At 42.9% G+C, this 15659-nt stretch overlaps 1 protein-coding gene across 3 annotated transcripts in view; it reads right to left on the bottom strand.

The window, feature by feature from the left end:
- The window catches only part of jar (Myosin heavy chain 95F jaguar), a 36141-nt gene that overhangs the window by 16978 nt on the left and 3504 nt on the right, over window positions 1-15659 (bottom strand). For all 3 annotated transcript variants that reach the window (XM_077631791.1, XM_077631793.1, XM_077631792.1), the window contains exons 2-12: window positions 14467-14597; window positions 12556-12625; window positions 11920-11993; window positions 11236-11365; window positions 10808-10972; window positions 8602-8699; window positions 6695-6859; window positions 5151-5316; window positions 3897-4140; window positions 2977-3134; window positions 1018-1109 (exon numbers count right to left, since the gene is read on the bottom strand). In XM_077631791.1, the coding sequence (XP_077487917.1) occupies window positions 1018-1109; window positions 2977-3134; window positions 3897-4140; window positions 5151-5316; window positions 6695-6859; window positions 8602-8699; window positions 10808-10972; window positions 11236-11365; window positions 11920-11993; window positions 12556-12625; window positions 14467-14586 (1482 nt within the window). In that variant the 5' untranslated portion in view covers window positions 14587-14597. The remainder of the gene's footprint in view (window positions 1-1017; window positions 1110-2976; window positions 3135-3896; window positions 4141-5150; window positions 5317-6694; window positions 6860-8601; window positions 8700-10807; window positions 10973-11235; window positions 11366-11919; window positions 11994-12555; window positions 12626-14466; window positions 14598-15659) is intronic.

Here is a 15659-nt window from a genome sequence, read left to right as displayed (position 1 = left end):
GATCACATTAGTAAACTTACATAGCCCGACAACCTAGGCATAGTTACAGGAATTGCGAGCATCCTGTAAGCGCGAAAAAATTTGAACTTGCATTACTGTGCTCCTGCAATAAAAAATTTTCATTTCTGCTATGGCTTCTAGCAAGAACAAAACGTCCTCTGACAATACTACCAGTCAAGCACCATCAAAAGGCGTTACGAGCTCCTAATGCAGTCACACAGTCAGCAGGCAACCCAGTTTTGGTAAATTCTGTAACCTACTATGGTGTCTATAGATAAGATGTGCGACATATATACATGTGCAAACCATTTCAATTATGAGAATTCTTGTGACCATGCGGCCAACTTCACTGACCCCATAACAGACATCTTTTAAACGAAATTTGCACCAAAAAAGGTTTTTCAGTGCCCATACCACCACCTGTTGGCTAAACAAAATGGCTGATGGATGAGCCCTACTCACTGCAAACTGGACACAGAGTGCTACAAAAAACATGGCAAGCTGGAATCGTCATAAGATGAGTGCCAGAAAATGAGTGTCGGCTTCTAACGAGCCAGGCTCATCACTGTCCGTTAAGAGGTTAAATGATGATGATGATGGCTATCCCTTTGCATCGGGAGATCAACGGCACGAAAAACCGGATCAAGTCAAAAAAGGTGCAAGAAATAAAAATTAAGAAACTCCTAACACAGGTCCGTGGCATGTTTTGGGCTCCCTGAGCCTTCATGGAGCGTTACCGTGCCGTGTGCGCCATCTGAAAGCGCACACACAAAGCATTTCCTGAAAGCAATGTTTGCGGTAGCATTTCTTGAAGACAGCCATAGCAAAGAAGTTGCTGACAAAGGGTTAATGCTAAGGAAACATGAGCAGCCCATAGCTGTACAAGACCAGAGATGCAGAACTTAAGGCATGTAACACCTACAAACGTTCTAGTTCAGTGCACCCCGCATAATCTATCGTACAGCGCCAGTTCATGACAAAATGGTTACTAGTATCAGAAGAAAGAAAACCACTCACCTCTTTGAGAATCCTTTCGTTAAAAAACTGCTGCAGTTTCTCATTGCAGTAGTTGATACAGAACTGCTCAAAGCTGTTCACCTGAAAATATTCTGCAAAAGAAACATATTCCAGGTATGATGGCTATAATTCTACATAGGTAAAATTCTGGGACAAAAACAAAGCCTTTGAAGAATTTTAACAGGAATGCCACACGTAAAGTAAGAAATGCAATAAATGGCTGCATGTGCATGACTCAGTAGAATCAAAATGATACAATCATGGCTGAAACAAATTTGTAAAATGCCTTGACCAACGCACATTGTGTACAATGCACAGAATTTCGGGTGTTCTGAATGCTCTCCAAAGCCCCCTATGGATGACACAAACGCGGGAACCATCACCACTTGCAGAAAGATGGTGAGGAGACCACGACAGAATTTGGATTTTGGCGGCGACAGTGTGGCAGGCTACAAACAGGGCTCCATAAAACAGCTGTGCAGTAAATGGGAAGGCATGAAGACATTAAAAGCTCTAGGCGCGACCACAGGCACACTGCCTGCACACTGCCAACACCATAAACACAGAGCGATGGGGCATTACACACATATCGCCAGCGCTGCAATTGTGAATTACGCAGTACACATCTACGAGCACAGAGTGATAATATCTGTGGACATGTGCGAAGGTTGTGCATTTGATATTGTAACCACTAACAATGTTTGAGTTCATATCAGCCCATATGACAGCTACCAGGATTCCTGTCAGTCAAAGAAATTTGCATAATGCATTACCCATGCTTGTGTACGCTTACAGTGAAAACTCGTTATAGCGAACAAGTAAAAAATCGTAAAGTAGCTATAGCCGAAATTGGTAACATAAAATTACGTCAGAAACGCATGCAACAGCTAGGCAATTTAGCCACCGGAGGAATAGCAATTCTGGCGATCCTTACTAGAGAAATGGAGAGATGTTTTCCGAGGTTTTGGCGGCGTTTCGAAGGCCGCACAAAAAAAAAAAGCGCCAGTTAGGTTGGCTTCCCAGCACAGGACCACAAACGCAGGTTAAGCGCCGGCTACAGTGGCTTCCCTGCATCACAGCCGTGTCACGTGGAAAGCGGCCCGTCAGAGCGAAAGCTATCGCCGTTTTCAACACCTCCGCCAAAGCCGACACAAGCGCAGGATTGTTACTGCAAGCTCACAATCACCTGCACTGGCGCTTCCAGGGCACTGTTGACGGCTGCCAGTGGCGTAAACGCGTGCTGACTGCCGGACTGCAACCTTACACGCCACTGTTGGCGAGTGAGAGATAAAAAGTGCAAACCTTGGCACGAACGCTTGCCGCATCATCACATCACTTGGGCAGTACGGCGAAGCCTGCCACCCGAACGAGCACAGTTTAGCGCTGGGGAGTTCGATATATCAATTTCATGGCCAATCGCGTTTGATATATAAAGTAGAAATTGCATCTGTTTATCAAAAATATTTATGAAGAGTTCGATATAGCCAATAATTCGTAATACCGAGATTTGACAGTACTTTAATTTTTTGATGATATGAATATTTTTACGACCCTAAGAGATCTGTATCCTGGATATTCTGCTGTATCCGAATAATTAAAAAGTCAATATATAGAACTAAACACAGACATTAATCAGTGTGAGTCTATATCATGTGCAGCACAGGGGGGTGTTCACTTCAGATGCCCACCACAATGGCCCCAGAAAATAAAAAAAAATTCACACCATTTTTTCACAATCCACTATTGTAACACTGAGTAACATGCAATCACCACACAGCACACACTGTATGTTTCATTTCAACCTGCAACAGATCACTGACCACACAATGCAGGCAAACGGGCAAATGCTTGCAAGCATTATTCATCGCATGTCATCAAGACTAAGCTACACAAAATGCAATGCATGAAAGTAAAAAAGAGAAAGCAAGAACCGAAGAAAAAAAAAAGGGTAATGCCTACCAAATCCAGCAATGTCAAGCACACCAATGTAGTGGGACGATGAACTGAACGGAATGCTCTGGTTAATGCGCTGCACAATGAAGTCAAACAGCCTAGAGTAGACAGCCTTGGCCAAGGCATCACGTGCATTGTTCGCCTCGTAGGCCTTCAGTGGCACCCTGGGGCAAGGAGGGGGGGAGGGATCACACCAACGGACATGCAACAAGTGAAACTTGCATCGGTTATCATCGCAGCACTCACTCGACAAGCGTGACAATGAATCTGCACACTGCATCATGCACACTGCAAGTAGAACACATTACAATGTCTGGTACAAACTAAACCATGCAGCCCTGCTGAACTTACCTCCAGCTTGCACTGAGGAATCAAGAAAACAGCAACCTGACATGCAAACAATTCTGTGCATATTTCTTGTCAATTAGTCTGGAAGCTGCAAACAGTGCGAACAGAAACATGGACGAAAGAAGAACACACTGCATGAGTCCTTGTCATTATGTGGTGTTCCTTTGTCCACACTTCTGTTCTTGCAGCAGCTTGTTCCAGTAAACTCCAGCTCTCACACAAGTGCTTCCATTGCAGTGAAATCATTCTTCGTTGCATAAACCAACACTGGCCAGTAAAGGGAGGTACAAGCAGGCCTATGTGAATGTTGTGTAGAGTGCAGCCACATTAAAGGCATGCAATCTTATTAATACCAAAAAAGAGATCCATCTTTTATGTGCAAGAATGTCAAAAAAAAAAGGGTCAGGCAAGTGATAACACAACACTCACAACAGTGATCAACCTAGCATTCCTTCACATCTTCCTGCCGCCATTTCCATCCATCCAAAGAGATCCCAGACCGTAATGCCTTGCCCAGCACTGATAAAGCCCGAGTACACGTGTACAACACATGTTCAGCACAAGAAGTCACTGCTTACATGTAGATGGTGCCCTTGAGGCCCCCCTTACTGGTCTGCATCACACGACTCAGCAAACTCTGGCGCAGCTCGTCTGGATCGACGCCCATCAGCGCAGCAGCAACCCTCAGTGACTGCTCAGAGTCGGGTGTCACACGACTGCCCCCACGGCTGTCGTCTGGGCTCTCCTCAAAGGTCACGTTGCCCAGGTGCAGCACGGTGGCCACCGCCACGTAGATGTTGAGCCGCTCCTCGTCTGTCAGGCCTGTACACCACACACACAGACAGCAAGACTGAGTTTTACACAGCTAGGGACAACAGGAGCCTTGTAAGATGACTGCTGGTGGCTGCCCAGAGTCGAGAACTGCCTGTTCTGTCCAATTGGGAAACCAGTGAGTGTGAAATTTGTAGCGCACCCTTACTGAAGCATGCCAGCAAACCAGACGGTAACAGCCAACAGGAATCGGTGCTTGCACCAGATCTGGCATTTCACCTCACCTCACTCACTGTGCATTCGAATATGATGTTGAACATCGCTGCTTGCCCACTAGCACAGATTCTTAAGGAGGCTAAAAGAAAGCTGTGTTATCTTCCTTGTGCAAGTTCAAACCAGCCATATTAGTACTATTACAATGTTTTCTCTCAATGCTATAAGTCATGCAACAAGATCTAATTTATTCAGACTACACAGCTGGGCAAGTTTCAAATGAGAACTAGGTAGCACTCACGAGTTGTCCACGGTGTTGCTACAAGACTCCTGTTAAGAATCTTTCAGAAGCACTACCTTTGAGAAACATCGCCACTGGCACTACATTACAATATTTGCTCAAATACAACACATAACCTTTGAGAAACCGCGCCGTTGGCACTACATTACGATATTTGCTCAAATACAACCCATTTTCTTTACTAATAACAAAGTAAAAAGTCATCCTTTGCATGATAATTAAATATTACATAATAATTAATTATTTCTTCCTGAAATGTGCTGGCAAAAGCAACCCTTCTGTTGCGATCATGGTTGAAACATGCATGACTAGCCTTGCTTCTCAGTGGCTGCGAGCAAGCCAATAACCACTGCACCTTGCCGTTTAAACAGAACATTGTGGCTATTCACGGAATAAGATATTTTTTTTATGAACCCCAGCTTGCCATTCATTGCCTTTTGCCATTGAGAATGTGAGACCACGGTTTCACATCTGCATGCAGGCCACATAAAGTGGAAGGCACACAAAGATGCACACAGAAAAAAAAAGACGTGCAATGTGAGCGCACCCATCAACTGCAGGGCTCGATCAAGGTTTGAGAAGTCCTTGGCATCATCAATGACTGGGTCACGGAGTGGTCCTTTGCTTTGGTGCTCTTTGGACCGAGAGTTGTTCTTTAGCAGCTTCTCGGACTCAGCAGAGCAGAAATACTGAGTGCAGCCATGGCGCAGGTACTGAAACAGAAAGAGTGACGATGAATGAGATACACGCGCAGATCCCTTGCAATGTCAAGGCAAAGCATTTCGCACACTGGAATCCCTCAAATGGCCACGAAATGCAACTCATCTTGTACCACTGGTCCAATTCATATGACAGCTTTGGCTCAGTTGAAACAATATATTTTTATCATGCACATATCCTACACTTAAATATCTGTTGACATGATGCAGCAATCCATGTCACGTGCAAGCATAAATTTTTCATGTCAAAATATTCACCAGCTGGGCAATGATTGTTTACCTAGTTCTAGCCTAAAGCATTAAAATAGCACTATAAAACTGTCCTCTTTTGCCTAAAATGGGCTTCAGAGTGCACAAGAAAGCCATAATATTTGTTAATAGTAATCGGTTATGAGGAAACGAAAGGCGCAGCAACTTCTTCACTCAGGACGGGAGCTACTGCCAAGGAAACTAGGTTGGCAGTCCAGTTGTGGTAAGACTGAGGCCCTTTTCATACTATTCTCAACATATCTGACAGCCCTCTCATCCAATTTGCGAGATGAAATTTTATATCTTCACCTTAAAATAAACGCATGCAGGGAGCATCAACTTTGCTGAAATTGCTTCACAGAAACTTTAAATGCCTGTGAGGAAAGCAACAATCACTCATATACTAGCTTTTGGTGCAACCGAATGCATTTTCTAGAAGTTTCTAAAATTACACAAGAACTGACACTTAATGCTCAATAGATAATTTTTTTTTTATTCGCGAGTGTTCACAAACAAAATGAGCAAGGTCATCAGGAGTTACTGTCCTTGCCCCCACGGTCAAATGTGCATAAAAGAGAGAAAACAATTTTTATTAAGATAAAAAAAATTAATTACTCGCACAAACTTAGCAGTGCAGTGCCAAGCTCAACCCCAGGCAGTCTTGAAGAAAACTCTATCCACTACACTGTTGGCAGCAATAAATCATTCAGAGCATGCATGGTACTTTCAGACAGGCTCGGAAAGCAGCAAATCTCCCGAGTAACAGCAAAAACTAGTTACAGATGGGCACCTGTCGACAGTCTGGGCTGGGCAACGCAGTCATTTCTGGCCAAACTAAAATCAGACGAATGGACATCAATTTTTCCTACAAAGCTGTTGATTGCATCTATAAAGTCAAGTGGTGATGCTGCAAAATTGCGAGAATATCACTGTAGCTAAGCAGGGATTGCGAGAGACAAGGACGCCACCTTGGATGCCATGCTCGCTGTGACCACTCCATGTTGACAGGTTTTTGCGGGAGGTTTAAAAATACTCCTTCATATAGCTATGAAAAAAACCGAATACGAAGCAGAAGTACAGAAGCCATCATTCAAACTGACCAGTTTGAACAGGTGCCACTCACATGGAAGTCATCTGGACTGGTGATCCTGAGCTGCTGCCGCAGCTCATTCGGTGCACCAGCGCACAGCTGGTAGAAGATGTGGTAGTTGCGCTCACCCTTGCTCTGACCGCAGATGCGGGACTTCTCCAGCAGGTAGTGCGATATAAAGCCTCCAACCACACTGCACTGCAACAGAACACTCACTAGGCACCTTGCAAACTGCACATAGGATAAAACACTCCACTCTTTTGACAGTACAGTGAACCCTAAGGGCAGCAAAATTTGATTCAAGTCACGCGGGGTTAGAATGAACAGGAGCCTTTTGATGTTGACAGGACCAAATCATTATAGTATGAACAAACTGGCTGTTCGAATTGAAGTTTGAAATAACAACGAATCACTGTAATGTATACCTTCATTCCAAGCAGTAAATGGTGAACGACAGTTACCTCACAGCATGCCATGCACAATATGTTGCCATAGCATTGCTAGCAGCTAGCATACATGAAGGAAAAAGGAAAACTGTGCCAATGCCAGAGTCAGCAGCACATTTAGCAAATGCAGTGGTTTGAGCTAGTCAGTTATTAATAGCAACAGAAAACCAGTACAGAAAACGAGACTAAAAAAATGGAAGCGACAAACAGACGCGGTGACTTATGGCTGAGTCCTTATTTGAAGGGTCTTTATTATGATGAAAAACAAAGAATGACAGGCACCAAACAACCGACCAACTAACCAACCACAACATGGGGTGGAATCCTCACACTGACCTTCCAGGTATGCCAGCTCCTGCTTTGCAAGTTATACAGACAGTATATTAACACCAGCTTTACCCAGGCTCAGTCGTAAGTAAGCGCTCGTGTTTTCCGCTTATATTTTTCGTTCTACAATTTACGCTGTTTTTGTGTTACTATCCATTCAGCAACATTCTAGCTACTTGTGCCAATGCAAAAATGTGCACAGCTGCAGGGCAGTGCAAGCCACAGTTAGAGGCTAAACACAGCAGTGCACTTGTCACCTTATGTTGTGCTCACTTATTGTCCAACAGGATTCCAGCAAGCAACACAAAAGTATTCCTGTAGTTTAGTAGCAAACATCCCCAATAGATGGCACCACACTGTCACTTCAAACCAAACTTGAAACTGGAGGATGGTTGTAAATGTGTCATAGAATCAAACGTGAAGGAATGATCACTCCATAATTTTTCAGGTCATACCATATCACTTGAACCATCAATATAGATTTCCGAAAAAATAATTTAATGGTATAATACCCTTTCACAAAGGCAGTCTCAATGCTCATTGAGTCAATGCCCATTGAAGTTTTTGAGAGCCATCCAGATGCACCGCTGCCACATGGCAAATTCCAATGATCACTGAGCAGTGAGCATGCGATTTGAAAGACGGCACTAGGGGTAACATTACTGAGTAAAAACACAAAGTAAAGCAAAAGTGCACTAAGAGGTTAAAAACGAGCAAAATGCAGCAGCACACCTTACAACAAAGAACAGCACCTGCTTGTTTAAATTTGACGATTGGACAATCTGTGGAGCTGTCATTTTTATAACAGAACAAAAGATAGCTTGTGAACTAGTTAAACAGTTGTATGGTGAGTACGAGGCTGTTCTCAATGGCTCTTTAAATTCCAATGGCCATTCGTGAACCTCCATTGAGTCAATGAACTCTGGGTTCAATGACCATCAAAAACTGCTGTATGGCACCGGTCAATCCCCATTGAGTTCTATGTCCATTTACTCAACGGTAATTGAAACTTCCTGCGTGACAGGGGTACAACAGTATTTTGCGGACACAGAACAACAATGTTATCAGCAGAAAAACAGCTAACAGTATCGACCTTGCAATATTTTTTCCTTACCACCTTAAAAAGACAACAAGTGCAAGCATGGAAACAGTGCAAGCAGCACATACCTTGTTGTTGAAATGGATCTCAATGAACTTGCCGAAACGACTGCTGTTATTGTTTCGCATGGTCTTGGCGTTACCGAATGCCTCCAACACAGGGTTGGCTGGAACAGACCGCAAAAGCCGTCAGTGAGCACCGCGTGTACATTTAGTAAAATTTCTTCATCCCAGCAAAATGTGGCCGGCACGCATAAGTACTGACTTGTTCAGTTTCAATCTTCAGCCCTTTCCCCTTTTCCTTGAAGCTCAGCCTGCCTAGACCATAAAGCAAGCGGCACCCTTTTAGCACCTAGACCTGGGCTCAGTTATGGGGTCAAAGAGCTATCGACAGTTCTTTAAGCTAGACAGGTCACCATCAACAACTGAGAGATATGGCATTGTGCGCCACAATAAAAGGGGCAGAGAAAAAGTTATAGAGGAGAAGGTGAAAGGGCAGCATAGACGTACTAGATTAGCATTTATTAGATCGCATTCAAATTAATTCATTTTAGAATCATACAGTGCCCAGTCATGTGACCTGGATGTTCCCGCTGCCAATAAAATAATAACTTGTACGTAGTTATCCTCTAGCTAACATTGGAATGCAGCAGTGCATTTACAATGCTGCTGCCTGCTCACTGCACTGGCTCAGTTCCAACACAAATGAGGTAACTATGGAAAACCAGGCTGTTATTTCACAATTACTAGTGATCTTCACGACCAAGAGAGGGCGCTTCAAGTAAACCAGTATGGTGGCATTACGGAGGTGTCTTCCTTTGGGCAGCCTAGGCAGAATCGCACATGTCAGAAAATTTCGCAGTAAACTCAAGCTTGTTTCTCGATGGTGGCAATATGGTGTGAGGTAGTCTTTCTTACTCCGAGGGTGTAAAACAATAAACAAAAGACAAAAAATCGCCTTCTGGAGTTTCCAGCATGAAAACGGAAAGGTAGACGTCAATGCATGCATTTTGGAGATAATCTAAAATTGATGACATCTACAATGAAGGACAAATGACTAAACTAGACGCAGAGTTTTCTGCATTTAGCTCAACAGGTAAGCAAGAGCCAGCGATTCTCATGCTGTTGCACAGAACGAAGCTAGAAAAACTTTCCAGTCACCGCTGTTGCCAGAGATTTAACTGCTAAGTGTGCGCTTTTCTTGTTCCGGAAATTTTATTAACCGTGTGCTAAGTTAAACAAGAATACAGATTTATAATTGTTCACTCAGGTAGAAAGTGAGAGAGCAATGAGGATGCCTTCTCTCAGAGCAATTAACTGCGCTTGTGCTCAGTTTGTTCGCAAACAGTGGATGGAAGGCATGCAGTGATAGTCCACTATGAAACAATGCTTTTCTTTGCATTCTATTCGATTCTTCTCTTCCACCCACCTGATTGATTTCAGTGACACCGAGGGCATGGGCCAATAACGAAGAGCAAGAGCAGGCAAAATGAAATCAAATTCGAAAGAGATTGTCGTATCACTGTACTCTCCTTTCCATGGATAGCAATGCGCCACATCATGACACACACATGCCTTAATAGACTAAAACCAGTCACTATGGAGGCAGTCAAGCACAACACTCTTCATGCTGAAAATGTGCCTGTTAGTCGCGTGCGCTCAGCAATGTTTGTTAACAAATAGTGCCTCACATTCACAAAGGCGCTTCTAGTCCAGAAAAATGCTTTTAGAAATACAGGCTCAGTGCTTGGTAACAACTGCCCTGTCACTGTCAAGCAAGCGTTCCTTCCACTACACCAGGGAATCCATCCTGCTCCTATAATCTCTCTGTATTACTAAAAATATAACGCAGTGAAACTTATTTGTGTTTCTATGTCATCAGCAGGCAAATGCTCGTGTAATAGCAATAATAGCAACACTCACATATGCCAACGAAGCACTCGCAACAGAGCAAACAATGCTATTCCCCGTGCGCTAATCCTTCTTACACTAGTTCACGCCAACGCCGCAGCGTGGCATTGGCCTTGCGAAAATCACCAATAAGTACAAGTACTAGGTATGGACAAGCATTAGGTGCAAACCAATAAATGTGTAACCCAATAAAAAAAAAGGCATAAGAATATACAGCATGGAAGCATAGCAGAATGATAAGGTACCACAAATCAACATGGTTATAAATGCCAGCACTTTTGCATTAATGTTTACCACTGAGATGCTAGCTAAGTACAACGCACAATCAAAAAACCTTGCCCAAAGGCCCACGTGATCAGCTCACCTTCAAGGATTCGCTGCTCAATTGGGCCAGCATGGCTTCCCCAAGACTCGCACAGGTAGCGCAGGATGTACTTGGTCGACTCAGTCTTCCCAGCTCCGGACTCTCCACTTACTATAATGGACTGGCTTTGCTTGAGCACCTTCATGTCTCGGAAGGCCTTGTCCGCTGCACATAGCAATGCAACGGCATGTTCAGTGCGATCATGAAGAGACAAATACCACCACATCCTCCACTCAGACACCTAGCCAGAAAATCTCCAACAGCACATTTTGTGAGCAGAAACTGAAAACCTTTCCAAGGAAGCCTGGCTCAGCAAGCAAGTAGCACAGCAGTAAGATGAAACTAATTTCCTGGGGGTAAAACATGGTAAAATAGAAGCGAATTGAAGGAAACGCGGGTGGAATCCAAGAGTAATTCATGTGACTTACCGATAGCAAACACGTGAGGGGGCAGCACACCCAAAGACTTTCCCTGGTACTTCTTGATAGTCTCCGATGAGTACAAGCGGGGCATCTCGAAGTATGGGTTCACAGCGATCAGGATGTTGGCCACATATGTCTGCACAAAAATGAGACATGTGAGAAGTTTCATCCCAATGTATGCATTAGGTGAAACATGACACGCTGTGTCCTCAGAAATTAGGCACTTCAAATTTTCCACAACCTTTCAGCAACAGCAGCACTTGCAAACCAAATAGGCAGGTGCTAACAATAAGAACTACAAGCACCACTGGGGGAAAAAAATGTCAGGAAAAGTCCAGCCGCTGCAAATTCCAAGGTCAGTGACGCTTTCAGCAATGTGACTACCGTCACTTTCTGTGAGAAACCTTTGGATAAATGCAGTACTCCACATGCTTTAAAGAAACCACGTGAATTAAAAGAAGTTACGCCAGTCTAATGCAATCAAAACAGCACAGCAGCAAGAAGCAGCAAAAGCAAGCTCAGCACAGTCATAAGCCCACCATTAGCTATCAAGTCATTCCTGTTGGCCAGGCTTTTCACCAAAATCTTTTTATATCTGCTCTGCATTTACTGTAGTGTAGTGTAAATGCATGGAACTAACAGTCCGGTGAGCAGAAGCCACTTTGGTGGCAAGAAGATATACAGACTTACATATATCTTATCCTTGTTGTAACGAACTTTAATGTTGTTGAAGAGGGTGGCCTCATTCAGGTAGATCAGGGCACCTTGTTTAAAAAAAAGAACATTTTCATCAATCTGCAAGCAGAACGTATGGTAGTCAACATGCAAAATAAAGCACTCACGAAAGCCCCAGACTATCAGCTGGCATTAAAAGAGCACGCAGGCCACCACTTGAACCATAAAATGGCAACATAGGCAACTTAATCGAGTGGAAAAGATCCTTTTCATACTGCATTCAGTGTAATGTAATGTGTATCTCAATAGGATAGCACCTATACTGTCTCCTTCTAGTCAGTATAGTTTAAGTCAAAAAGTCAGGTACTGTCGCAAGTTCTAGCACCTCACGAGCACATTTCCCACACATAGCCTTCTAAGCTTATGAAAAAGCAAAACCAAAGTCTTGTTAATACTGTGATGTTATCAAATTTGTAGCTTTCTTTCCATAATGATGACTGGCCTCAGCAACATGAGTGCTTTCACAGGCACAAATATGGATTACTTCTCAGAGATAAAAGAATAGGAGGCAGCCACCGAGAATTTTCTAGATTCACATTTCAGGACACAATAAAAAATACAGTAAAGAAATAAACATGGCAGCCCACATACAGTTGTCATCAACATCCTTGTTTGGGTCATCTTCAGCAGCGTGGACGCTTCTATATGGTGCCGTAATAAGCTGCAAATGGCGAGATGGCAAACGTAAGTAAAATTCATGCTTAAGCTCATTCATATTATGTGAAAAATCATTACGTGTGGAAGTCACGGGACACAGAATACAGGCCAGATAAACAATGCATCAGGATGACCAATCAGCTTTGCAGTTAGGCATACGTATATATATGTTTGGCAAGATGCAAAATCGCCAAGAACAAAGTTTTTCTTTTCCCCACAACTACTTTGAAAACAAGAGGAGCCATTAAACACCACACAAGGCAGTAGTAACCTCTGCTTGAATGGGGCAAGCATTAGTTAGTCAGTCACAGGAATGTTGCAATGCCAAACTACTGAATGACAATTTGCCACCACAGTAGATAGTGTGAACATTGAAGGTAACAGCACCACCTAAGACAGCAAGTCGGTGGGTGGGAATGCCCTAGTTCGTTTACAAAAATGGCACTTCGCTCCGTTTTCAGAAACAACCTGTGGTCTTGACCATTCTTAACACTAAGCCCGAATGTTCTCAGTTCCTCAAGGGACAGGTAAAAAAAAGAATATTTACAGAAGCTGGACTCAGTTTGCACTTTCATGGGAAAATTTTGCTGAGTTGCAAGCTTATTGCAGTGTAGACACAAAGTTTTGGGGGTCTGTTTCTTTGCCTTGAAAGAGGTCTATGGGCAAACAATCATGAAAATGAGGTCAAAACACTAGTGCGCAGCGTTAATGATTAATTACAAACGATTTTGTATGGGTAGTTTCGATCTCGGTCGGCGCCAGCGCTGATGTGCACCTTGACATCATGGTCAACTGACCAACCTGGACTATCACATTCTGATTGTACATCGGAGACACCGGCAAGCGCGGGGTGTTCCTGTGAACAACCACTGGGTTTGGCGACGTCATGACAATTGGGGCAAGTGCGCCTTGACGTCACTCAATGAGGCAGAAATGCCGAGCGGCTCCTCAGGCAACATTCAAAATCACATTAAATTATGTTCCACTCAATGCCTGCGACTGAAACTTGCTAGAAGGCATCTCCTTAAGCCTATGAAAAAAAAATGACATTGTTTGTTCGTGTTTGAAATTTTATGTCTGTACTCCGTTGAAGTTATTTCACTTCTGCGTTTTCTTTTCTGTAATACGTTAGACATTAGTATACATGGATCACCCTGTGGTATTCTTTTACGACAGCTAAACAGTTTAATATTGAATTTCTTGCCCGATGTTGCTTCAGTTTCAACAACTGAACGATGGCTGTGTTGTCAAAGATGGGTTTAGGCCACATTAGGCATGTAAAAAAAACTGCAACATAATCACTGATACATTGTGTTAATCCACTACAACACTTAAGCTAGCCTGCTTCAAGAGCCAAAATGACAATAACCAAGGTATCAATGATTATATTTCAGTTTCTTTCATGCCTCACGTAACCTAAACCCACCTTTGACTTCAAAGTCATCATGCAGTTGTTCCAACAAAAACTGAAACAGCATGTGAGAAGAAATTCAATTATAAATTATATAGCAGTCGTATGCAAATACAATGCAGTAATCCAAGTATAATAATGTCTTATGCATCATTATAGAGAAGAAAACGTGCAACTGAAATGAGGTGTCTATGCTCTAACTTTACTGGAACATTTACTGGAACTGATCATCACATACTGTGCGCACCACCTGAGTTTGGTCAAACCCCATATGGGAGCTTCTGTCTTCTGAATTTGCCACATAAAAAAAGCAACAGACAAGGTCAAACTGACATGAATTAAGCCAAATCTTTCCTGAACAAAACTGAGGCCTCTACCTCTTTCCTTCTCAGACATGACATTCCAAAATTTGAAGAGACAATTTCAACACTAACCTGAGTGCCACCATTGAGAAGGACAGTAACAGTTTCGCCACCGATGTCGACAATCCTTCCCAGCTTGAAGCCCTCGTGTTCGTCGGGGGCCCACACCTGGCTGGCATCCATGGCCAACATGTTTGCGGTGCCTGAAATTGGCATGCCAAGCAATACAGGTCAATGTACAGCGAAATCATATATACCAGAATAAAAAGCACCCTTCCCTGTATGAATATATAGACAAGAAGGAAACAAAACAAAGGCTTGCAGAACACAACTGTTAAGGCAAGGGTGATGGTTACAGCAGCAGATGACTGTGTAGTGAAACTTGCCAAAAGTGCAAAAATTTTTAAGCAAGCTGGCGCACGCAGCCAATGTTTGACACACTGTGTGTTTGTGTCTATATATTTATCACCTCTTCACAAATAAATAAGCTCGAAAAATGTGTTTTGCATGCATCTGTTGCCTTTTTCATGTCTTGTTTTCATCAGCATGTTCATGGTATCCATGGCAGTTTCCATTCTAAATTGCAACCACTATTGGATTTTAACCACAATAACAATAAGTTTGTCAGCTTGGTAACACAGCAGCATTAACCGCACTCAAGCAAAGGAACATCACGTGTGTGCAGGCTCAGTACAGGAGCTTGTACATGACAATCACTTACACAACGCAATCACCAAAGAGCACTTCATTTTTAGGTGCCCTCACTTCCAAACCGAATCAAGCTTTACAAGAAAAAGACACGGAAAGAAGAAAAACAGGCTTACAACATGCAGATGAAACTAACACACTGAGGGCAGGAATTGTCACTTGCAAGTCAAAATAATTTTTATCTACAGAATGAATAAATTTACTAAAAAGAGGAAGGCCTGAAGCGTTTTTGTTCATGATCAACTCACTTTTTAACCAAAGAACACACATGAGTCATCAGCTAGACACTGAAGTAAACAAGATGACCAAAGATATATATCAAAAGTTCTTAAACTTGTAATACAGCTTATTCTTTTTCTTTAACCTGCTCTCTAACTAATACGTGTAATGACGGAAGAACAAAATATTGTGGTGCTCTAATGCACAGAAAGTGACTGTGAAACATGTATTATTATTTATTAACCACACAAATACTATTTAGGTACTTGTAATTCGGTTATTTGAGTAAAAAAGACACTTTCATTTGCTCCAAGCCCTGTCAAATATATCGAATAGTT

This window comes from Amblyomma americanum, chromosome 7 (assembly GCF_052857255.1).
Source record: "Amblyomma americanum isolate KBUSLIRL-KWMA chromosome 7, ASM5285725v1, whole genome shotgun sequence".
In the NCBI taxonomy this organism is placed as follows: domain Eukaryota; kingdom Metazoa; phylum Arthropoda; class Arachnida; order Ixodida; family Ixodidae; genus Amblyomma; species Amblyomma americanum.
Note: the sequence above shows the minus strand (reverse complement) of the source record. Positions and strands in the feature narration are given on the sequence as shown.